This window comes from Histoplasma capsulatum, genomic scaffold (assembly GCF_000149585.1).
Source record: "Histoplasma capsulatum NAm1 scaffold_3 genomic scaffold, whole genome shotgun sequence".
Lineage (NCBI taxonomy): Eukaryota > Fungi > Ascomycota > Eurotiomycetes > Onygenales > Ajellomycetaceae > Histoplasma > Histoplasma mississippiense.
The window spans coordinates 1275097-1285982 of NW_001813980.1; the positions used below are offsets into that span (position 1 = coordinate 1275097).

The window sequence follows — 10886 nt, forward strand, 5'->3', positions numbered from 1 at the left end:
TCTTCATCAATCTACTCATTCTTCAGTATATTTAACTAACCCAAAGCATTCTTTCTCATCTTCTTCTTCCACTTCTTCATTGTTCAGAGCACTCACTTCCTCTGTTTCATAGATATTAATGATGAATTGACTGCTGAAACAAATATTATAAACACAATCACTGTCCTCATAATCTGCATTTTCACAGACTCAGCTGCTATTCAGCACTGAAATCACAAAGCATTCATCTCTACTCTGTTCTAAACAAACAATATCATTAAACAAGATGCATTCAATCATTTTATCAAATGATGAAGATGATTTTTATGATTGATCATATTCTCTCCAGCCATCACTTCTGCAAAAATAAACACACATTCATATATAATGTGTCTCAGAAGAGGCGTATCACACATCTAGCATTATTATCAATATATCACCATTGTTAATGACATACTTAATCTATTCAAACACAAATTTGCAAAAGAGGAAAGGGAAAAAGAAAATAGAAATTAAAAAAAAAAAAATCATAAAATTGCAAAATTTTTCTACAGAGACACAAACCTCACAATATTTTTAAATATTAAATCTCAATACACATCAAAAATCAACATTCTTCAGCTTGAGAGCACAATGTTCACACAGAATTCAATTGTTGTGCATTATATGATTAGAGTTAAAGCAATACAATAAATGAACAGCAAATGATGCTATACAGAAACAAGTTAATGATGTATATGATTATATTAATAACATCATTAACAAAGAATATCAATAATAATTGTGATAAACATCAGTTAGAAAGCAACTTACTTAAAATCAGAATATTTAAAAAAAAAACTCATTTTGATGAAAAAAAAAGAAAAAAAGAAAAAAAGAAAAGAAAAAGAATCAACAAAAAAATTTAAAAAAAAAAAAATTTTTCTAGAGATGAAAAAAATCATAGCAGAAGAGCAAGAAGCTTTGATAATGATTAAATTAAAAAAGAAAAAAATTTTTTAAAGAAAAAGACATTCTTTTTACTTTTCTACATGCAATTTCTAATAATTAAAGAATCCATCAATTCTGTTTCATTAAGAAATTGATAACAATATATATACAAGTTATTTAAGAGATGTGAAGCAATCTATACAAATCACTGAGAACAGCTCTTACAAAAAAGAGGGGCAATTGTAATGCACTCACTTATTATTTCCTTATTATATTATATTTGTTTATTCTTATCTCTTTCCATTATGTTCTCACTATCACTATTTTTATATGTATATATATATGAATGTATGTATTTTGCACATCTTCTTTTCTCTTTCTTTTCCTTCTTAGCAATTAGCTACAACTACTACTATTATTATTACTACAATTACTATTGTTATTATCATCCACTATGCTATCTACTATCTTCCACTATTCACTCTTCACACTGTCATCACCCCTCACATGTCTGAAGCTTCGGGGGAGATATACCAACGTGTCGCTCGAAATGCGGAATAGGGATATATATAAAATTTTAGAGAGACTTGGTTACGTTATTCTTTATGTGGCCTCAAATTAACCATCACCGAAATTTTCAATCTCGGTTTTGTTTTCACTGCCTTATCCATCCAGGTTGGTTAAAGAAGGCGGGAAAATGGGACGCCCTTCCAAAGCCGGAGTCAAGGTGCAAGCCAAGTAGGTAGAACTTGAATAAAATTTAAAGAATAGAAAGACAGAAATGATGAATAGATGCGAGGCACAAGACCGCCTGAGATCACATGCCAGCTTTCATCTTTAGAAGAAAACCGGTATTATAAATCACCCGTTTAAACAACTGCCCCTCCTTCCCCCGCCGCAAGACTAAGGACAGGCACCACGTCCACCGGCTCCCTAACGTCCAAGCTCCCCCTCATTGCATCCGCCTTCTCTTTCTCGCCCAAGATCCTCATGAACCTCTCCCTATCTGCCTCTTTAGCCTTCACAGCATTATTCTCTCCATAACGCATTAGATACCAATCCTGATCAGCCTGCCTCATCTGTGCAACGGCCGCGATTACCGCGAGCTCACAAAGCATGTTTCCGTCTGTTTTTGCGAGAGTAGCGTTATTATCATTACTACATGCGTCGGTAGTAGTGATAGTGGTCATAGTCGTTTTCAGCCGCTTCATTGCCCTCTCTTTATCCATTTCTTCCCTCTCGATCCTCCTTTTCTCAATAATCTTTGCCCTCTCCTCCTTTGCTGCCAGATAGCGCAATGAATGTCCCAACCCCGTCTGTTCAGCTGGCTGTACGACATCTAGCGGCGGGCTCGTGAAGAATAGCACGTGCCCTTTCTCGTCACAGTGGAATTGTCGGCGGATTTCTTCTGGTATAGCCGCGTTTATATTATCGCTTAGAATGAACGTTTCCACTGGTCGAGGTGCGTTTGGGTTGTAAATGTTGGGTGGAAGGACTGGTTGTAGCTGTGATTGTGGCTGTGGTAGTAGCTGCGACTGTTGCTGGAGGTGGGCTTGAGGGATGTGAGGGGGATGGGGATGATAGCGACTGGCTTGGTAAGAAGGGAAATTGTGTGGGGCGGAGTAAGGTTGTGGCGGGGGCGGTTGTTGATAAATTGGGGTGGGTTGAGGCGTCTGAGATGCGAATGGGGGTCCTGGCCGGTGGTTTGGGTAGCCGGGGGGGTAGACTGGGGTGGCTGATGTTGGTGTGGCTGATAGAGGAGGGAAGGATTGCTGCATGCGTGTTAGTGGGGTGGGCGCCTGGGAAGCAACTGACGGCGGAGCATGTGGAGTTGGTTGGCCTGCTGAGCCTGCTGGTAGGGAATGTAAGGGACTAGCGCTCATGCGGTAGTCGCTTTGGCTGTCGATACTTTGGCGGGTCGGAGCGCGATTTATAGACATTTGACGTTGGGGTGCGAGGGGAACGACCGGGGGTGCGGGCAGTTGTGGAGGCGGCGATGGGGTAGGTTCCGGGGGTGGAGATTCCTGAATGATGGGAATAGATTAGTTATTGTTGCAGTGTATTGGTTTACATACAATTGATATGAGAGATAGAAGTAGAAGATGATTACGTTTTCCTCCCTTGGTCGGCGGTGTACTGCACCCACAATTGGTGGCGCATTCTCTGCACCCCACGTCGGTTTAGGTACATCATCTGTTTCCTTCGCATCCTCCTTAAGCAAATGTTTGATTGGGCTCGGTATCTTTTTGATTTTCCTAGGCGCATCAAAAAGATCCATCTCGTAATCCTTCTCTCTGACTTCGTCAGGCAGACAACTAGCCCAGGTTTTGATCTTGTTGAGCTTGTGTTTCTCCTCATTGTATCGTGCTTCGCACACATAAACCTGTTTGTCTGGCGCCAGCCCTCGTGGCCTCCCACGATTGTAGCGGGTGAAAAACATGACAAAGCATCGGTCAACGACTTCCCCAATCCGATGATCTCGGTATTGGCCGGTTTTCACGACTTCGTTGGGATAAAAGTGTTTCTCGTATTGGTGAATGGTCTGTTCTGGCCGGTAGTACCAGCAGGCATTAACCCATTTCTGTCCTTCCACATCTTGCCAGGTCCGGTAGATCTGCGCAACTATCGGCTTTGTTACATCGTTCGGATTTTGAATATGTACCCAGTCTCCAACCTTCCAAAGTTCACCTTTATGTAAGATGCCATTTGGTAACGGGAGTCGTCCATCCTCCATCAGATACTCGCTGTCTGGTTTCTTCTTCTCTTGATCAGCTAATTTCCGTGCTTCCGTCTGCAAAGCGGCAGCGTCCTTGTATATTTGGCTATCAACTTGGTTATATGCCTTTGCATTGTTGAACATAAGGTCCATATCTTTCATAAAATGGTCAACCGAGTTGTACTTCTTCCTCTTAGATTTCCTTTTTATGAGGTCAATGGCCATAGGATCCTTAATCTCCGAGAAATAATCGGGATAGGCAGCCTTGTCGGGTAGCCGCTCAAAATGGCGGACTTTTAGCTGGCCCGTGGAATCCTTGAACTTGCGTATTCCCTTCAAGACAGCCTTGATCCGCGCTTCCATCGGGGTATCAACGCGGGGAGGACGACCGCGTTTTTTTCGGAACTCAGGGTCGTTGATTTTATTCTGGTCGTCTTTAGCGCCTTCTCTTTTGGAAGACCCACGGTTCGGTCGTTTTTGTCTGCGGCGACCGGCTTCATCATCTGAGTCCTCAGCTTCATCGTCTTCCTCATCGTCTTCCTCTTCTTCCTCCTCGTCTTCCTCGACTGGAAGAGGGTCTGCGTCGGGAATTTCCCCTAGGTCCGGAAGTTCGGCTGTTTCCGAGGAAATTATCCCTTGTTCGACAAGTTTTCGAAATTCAGAAACAAAGACGTCCTACATTTTGTGAAGACAAAAAATTAAAATTCTATAACCTCAATTTTATTACGGACAGTAGGGTAAATGAAAGACAAACCTTGATAACTAGCGCATCTTCGTAGGCTTGGGATTTAGGGCGATTATATGTTTGCGCGTTGTGGGGAATCTAGATACAACGGGCATCGAAAGGTTATGGCGCAGGTCCGTCCCTGAAACTTTGGTGGCAAGCGGGTAACCAACACGAAAATACTTACCAATGCGCAATCTCTTATAAACTCTGCAAAATTGCAGTATGATTTATTCTTAATCTTTTGCTTCAGCACACTGAGGGCCATGGGCTCTTTGATGACATCGTAGTAGTCCGGCACATTGCGTTTGTTGACGCTGCGATGGAAAAGACGTGAGGGGTCATAGCCGCTATTTAATTTCTAAGTTAGTTTTCATAGTAGACCAGGAATGGGCGCATATCATACTCCGGCTCGCGATAATCGTATATCGCCAGGACAACATCGAACATAGCTCTCCATTGCTCATCCGTTACCTGGTGTTCAGGGTTATTGTCTTCATTTTCTTTAGAATCTGCTATTACTGTCATTTGGGGTTGTGGTGTCTCAAATGGGTGGGAAGTTCGCGAATGTTGTGATAGTCGGTCTGACTGCTCAGCGAGTTGACCGGCTTGCTCTGAGAGCTGCTGGATGAGATCAGTACTCTCTTGGATTTCAGTCTCAGTCTCAGGCGCAGGAGCATCAGCGGAACCAGAGGTGGAGGCGCGCTGGAATTCCGACTGGGCGCTTTCCGCTGCCATGGTGAGAGGGCTGATCGATCAATCGATTATGTAGTGCCAGGGAAAGGAATGACTATTATCGGGTGGTATATATGTCGAGGAGTAAGAAATACCGTGGTCTGGAGGGGCAGCGAGCAGCGAGCACCGGGTGCGTGATAGGCTTCGTCCAGGCGAAGGTTATATTCGGATATATGTTCTTCCGATTGCACTTAAATTCCGACTAAGCAAGGACAAACCCCAGAACGCCAAAGCTACTTTTTGTCCGAAGTTTACTATTCAGAGGGAATTTATTGCCATATATCAGCCGTTGTCCGCAAATATCTCATAAGAGACTTTATCCCCTGATTCAGTCTGATTCAAACAATGAGAATTCGCATACGTGGCCCAAGAGGCCAGTCCACAATTTCCCTCCAAGAGAGCGCCTCAATCCACGACCTCCAAGCCCAGATCAGCGACAAAACAGCATTGACATCGTACGACATCAAGTACGGTTACCCCCCTAAACCACTCGATCTCGACCAGCTGGACCCTGCCCTGTTGATCGCAGAAATTGGGACGAATCTTGATGGAGAGCAACTCATTATTAGCAAGAAGGATGGGCTCTCCGCGATGGACTCCTCCGCCAGCTATCGCCAGCAACAGCAGCAGCAGCCGGCGATAACGGATACTTCCAGCCCTAAAATCTCGAATAGAGTTGCGCAGACAACTCAACAAACAAGAGATATCTTAAAACCGCTATCATTGAGCCGTAAGGCCAACATTGCTGTTGAAAATGACCCTCCCGAGATCTCCTCCCCCGAACACGGCTGCACAGTCGTTCTCCGCATAATGCCCGATGACAATTCTTGTCTATTCCGAGCGGTCAGTAGCGCAGTGATGGGCGCGATGGATGCAATGACGGAGCTACGCTCAATAGTTGCGCAAACAATACAAGAGCAACCAGATGTTTATTCAGCTGCGGTGCTGGAAAAATCTCCAGACGACTACTGCCGATGGATCCAGACGGAGGATTCTTGGGGCGGCGGGATCGAGTTAAGCATCCTAAGCAAACACTTCGACGTCGAGATCTGCTCGATAGATGTACAGTCGCTACGCGTTGATCGTTTTAACGAGGACAAGCCGACAAGGTGTATCGTGGTGTACTCGGGCATCCACTATGACGTTATCGCGCTCTCCCCCTCCGACGAGCCGTATACCCATTCGTATGCGCCGCCAGAATTTGACACGAAGATATTCGATGCTGCCGACCCTATTATCCTGGAGCGGGCAGTGGCGTTATGCAAGATCCTGCGTGGTAAGCACTATTATACGGACACCGCATCGTTTACGATCCAATGCCATACCTGCGGACGCCAGTTTGTGGGTGAGAGGGGGGCGACGAAACACGCTACGGAAACAGGCCATTATAACTTTGGTGAAGCACCTTAACGGGATGAGTGATGGCGATCTACCTATCCACGTATTTTACTTATGACGCAATAGCGGCCGTACGCTCTAACGTTCAGCGCTGACTTTCATGTGATGAAGTGAACAACACTTGTCTAAATTGAACACATACAACTACAAAATCTTCTACCTCCATAATGTGACCTGGCAGAGGAGGTTACGGGGATTATTATAGACGAGTATTTTGTTCACTTTCATAGTTGAATAATTCACATGATGTTCGGATCGACAATCGACCGCCTGTCTCAACCGCGATTATGTGTTGTTAATAGTGTTTTCAGGCCCATGTTAATTCAGCCCCTATGTAGTAGATCCGCTCGCCTTCTGCGGCATTTTTGTTTCTGACATAGCGGCTCGTAATAACAGGGTAAAAAGAAAGTTCTACAATGAGAGACTCGAAGAACACTTTTCAATAAATACCAAAAATAGATCCAGATATGACAGGAGGTTTCTAATCCATTACCTGCTCCAATGTTCAGAGAAATGATCCAGGAAGTTATAGTCACCCAGAGAGGCTAGTGCCGATCAATGAATACCTCCACTGTGCCATTGGTACACGAAGTATTCTTGTGTCGGAGCTGATATCTCGTATATCAAGGATCAGAGATGACATCATGCTATAATCTGCCTTGTTGCCTTATTTTGCTTCGCCTTCTTCGAAATTGCCTTGCTGCGCATTAGAGCACTGCCCCGCTTGTATAATCAAGCATATCCTTCCTTATAAATACTGCCTACTTATCATGTAATTATCGGAGTAATAATAATCAATTCAATATTCCATTTTCTATTTTGATATTCAGTATTTGGGTCAATATTCGGACATTATCCAGTTCCGACATCTTGTCATTATTATTATTATTCTTCCATTATAGATATATGCAGTCAGTGACTAAGACATCTACCTGAAATACTCCAGGATTTTTCAACTTAAGAATAAGCCAATATACAAAGTCAATTTAATACATGCAATAGCAGAATTCCAGCCCAGAATCAAACAATTATTCAAACTATTCAATTTAAAATTTAAGAAAGAATGTCAAAAGAATGACAAATCAATACATTCAATTTAAAACAAATGAAATAAAAAGTATAAAAAACAGCAACTATTCACAAATCAAACTTTTCAAAACAAAAAATAAAAATAAAAATAAAAATAAAAAATAAAAATAAAAATTGAATTCATTATCAGATCAAGTTATTCAATTGAAATCTTGTAACAATATTTGATTCTTTCAAATATTCAATCAAGAATTTATTTCCAGTTTTTATATTGAATAAAAGTTTTAAATTTAACTGTCTCAATTCAAACTTCTCCCTCAATCTCAATCTTAACTTTGTATGCTTTGTACAAAGTAAAAGAAGATGCTCTGGATTTTTATATAACTGACAATTTGAACATAAATCACTTAAATCATTTCTAATCTTTGTTAAATATGATTTAAAATAACCATGTCCAAGCTTTAGCTGCATTATTGTAGCAACAAGTTCTTTTTACATTTTATTGAGCAAGCTTTCCATTTGGGCTTAATTTCAAACCTGGAATAATGTACACTCTTTTTTTGTAAAAACCAGATATCTTACCATTTTTGCAAACATGATTCTCTTATTTTTCTCTTAATAAAAGCTCATGTTACAATTTTTTAAAAACAGACTTCCAATTCAGTTGCTTTTTTTGCAGCTTCATCAGCCATTTCATTGCCATATATACCCATGTGAGCAGGCACCCAGTGAAGATGAATAGAACAATTGAGTGAGATTTTTCTTTGAATATTTTGAAGACTTTTCAAAATCAGCTCTAGCATTGACTGTCCACTGCTGATTTTATTACTTTGAAGCCTTTTAAGCCCAGCTTGACTATCAGAGAATATCTAAATATGCTCAAATCTTTTCCATTGTTCAATCTTCATCTCAACCAATTTGAAAGCTCTTGAAATTGCAAATAATTCAGCATTAAAAACTTCTGACTCTTTCCCACTTTGCCAAGAATCAAGAATATAGTTTTTATCATTTTCAGAATATGCTATTCCAGCTCCAAGATTGCCTGTTTTCTCACATTTTGAGCCATCAGTGTATATAAGAATTGCTTTATTTCTCATTTATTTTAGAAGATTTAAATGTTGTTCAGTCTGAACTTCTTTTGAAAGTTGACTAATATTTAAATCAATAAGACTGACAAGATCTTTCTTCCAAGGAGAGAGATTTTCAAAGACCACTTTCTCCACATTTAAACTAGAGAAACTGTTTTTAATCATGGAGCAAATTCTAAATAACTGAGATGGTATCTTCTTTCTTTGCACAGATATTGCACTTCTTATCGGTATGAATTTATTTCATTCCAATCAAAATATGACTCCCAATTCAGATCTACTCCAGTTGATTCACTTGGAAAAGAAGTTGAGACTCTTTTTCTAATTGAATGATTGGGATATAACTTCATAATTTTGAGAGCATAATTCATACAGATTTTATCAAATCTCACTTATGGTGGTGGTAGAGAGGCTTCAATCTCCATGGCTTTAATTGAAGAGGTTTTAAATACCCCCAATATTTTCTTTAAAGTTGAATTTTGAAGCTTTTGAAACCTCTCTACAAAACTCTTTTGATTTTTCCACCATATTTGAACTGCAAAGTCTGAAACAGAGGTTATACAAGCAATATATAATTGTCTCATTGCTTGAAAAGACAAACCTCTCTCAGTATTTGAAAGTCTTAAAATACTGTTTAAGATTCTTTCAGCACTTGCAACTTTGATCTGAACATGAGATTTAAAATTTAACTGAGAATCTAACCAGACACCAAGCCATCTAACTAAATTTTTTGGATTAACTGAATGATTTAAAAGCTTAACTTCAGTATCTCTTTCTTTGAAATTTGGATAAAAGTGAATTAATTCAGTTTTATCCATATCAAAAACGATGGTTTTTAATTTTGCTTTTTCAATCATTTCAGTTGCTGCTTGCTCAATCAAATTGCAATTATTTACAATTGATTCTGAGTTTACAACTAGATCCAAATCATCCACATAGCTTGGAGTTCTCACTATAATTGCCATTTGTCTATCAATAAACAGAAACTTGATAAATATAGCAAATAAAATGGGTGAGACTGGGGAACCCTGAGGAACTCCTATCTCAATATCTGTTATATCTTGTCTCATTCCATCAAAAAGCAACTGAATAGTTCTTTTTGACATGAAACAGACAACCCACTTAATGAGAGACTTTGGCATTTTCAGTTCCATCAAAGTTTTGATCATTTGAGAAAGTGAAACACAATCAAATGCACCTTTTATATCAATAAACATTGCAGTTGTAACCATTTTTTCATTCTTTCCAAGTTGAATATCATGAACTACAGAGAGAACTGCATCAATTGCTGAGGTTTGCTTTCTACTTCATCTGATCATCATATAATAAATCAGTAGTAGTAGACAGAAAAGACAACCTAGTTGCAATTATCTTTTCCAAAATTTTTCCCAGACAATTCAGCAGAGATATCACTTTATAAGATTTAGAAATAGTTAGTTTTCTATTGGGTTTTGACAGAATAACTCCAACAGCATGCCTTCAGCACTTAGAATGATACTCATATTTCAAAAGATTTGAGAACAATTCAACGAGCTCATCTTTTAGTACTGAATAAAACTCTTGAATTATTAAATGATTTATAGTATCAGCTTCTGCTGCTGTGACCTTTGAAAATGAAAAAATAGCTGTCTTTAATTCATCTTCAGTTAAGTCAGGCCATTCCCATTTCTTATCATGTTCATATTCATTATCTTCTTGCAAAGAACAAACCTCTCAGTTGTTGATGATGGCTTGTAAACAGTGATTTTTGATCAGATATATGGTTTTTAGATACTCTGTAAATTGTATAAAACTTGATATAAATGGTTTCCGCTAGTTCATCGACTGTAATGTTTTTGATGCAAGGAATATAGATTGTGAACTTTGTATATATATTTACAATCATTAAAATCACATCATACATTTGATGAAGGAATGTAGGGAGGCTGGCAAATTTGTAATAAAATTTATAATAACAGATTCAAAACAATTTGATGATAAGAAAAATTTTATTCAACTCTTCATATTATTTGTGATGTTTTGATTTTACTTTTTGACAAGTATCATAAATGAATATATAGTTTTTAATATTTCTGATTAGCTCATGTCAATAGTATTTGTTCTGAATGCTGTTTATGAACTTTTTTATATCAAAGTGACCCCTCTGCAGATCATCATAAATTGCATTGATAATTTCATCAATGAGTGCTTTTTATTGAGAAACATACACATGATCATCAGCATGTAATATATCATTCTCAGAAATTATTCATAATATATTTTCAGTGACAATTATGTTTTTTTTTTT

General features: G+C 39.1%; 2 protein-coding genes across 2 annotated transcripts; one reads left to right on the forward strand and one right to left on the reverse strand.

Moving 5' to 3' along the window:
* Positions 1 to 1778: 1778 nt before the first annotated feature.
* HCAG_03520 (conserved hypothetical protein) lies at positions 1779 to 5087 on the reverse strand (the record flags this gene model as incomplete). The annotated part of the gene is made up of 6 exons (XM_001541372.1): positions 1779 to 2681; positions 2725 to 2761; positions 2985 to 4300; positions 4380 to 4448; positions 4537 to 4699; positions 4756 to 5087. 6 exons carry the CDS (start codon positions 5085 to 5087, stop codon positions 1779 to 1781), a joined length of 2820 nt encoding a protein of 939 aa, XP_001541422.1.
* Positions 5088 to 5429: 342 nt separating this feature from the next.
* Positions 5430 to 6494, forward strand: HCAG_03521 (conserved hypothetical protein; the record flags this gene model as incomplete). Its single annotated transcript, XM_001541373.1, has 1 exon — positions 5430 to 6494. One exon carries the CDS (start codon positions 5430 to 5432, stop codon positions 6492 to 6494), a length of 1065 nt encoding a protein of 354 aa, XP_001541423.1.
* Positions 6495 to 10886: the final 4392 nt, after the last annotated feature.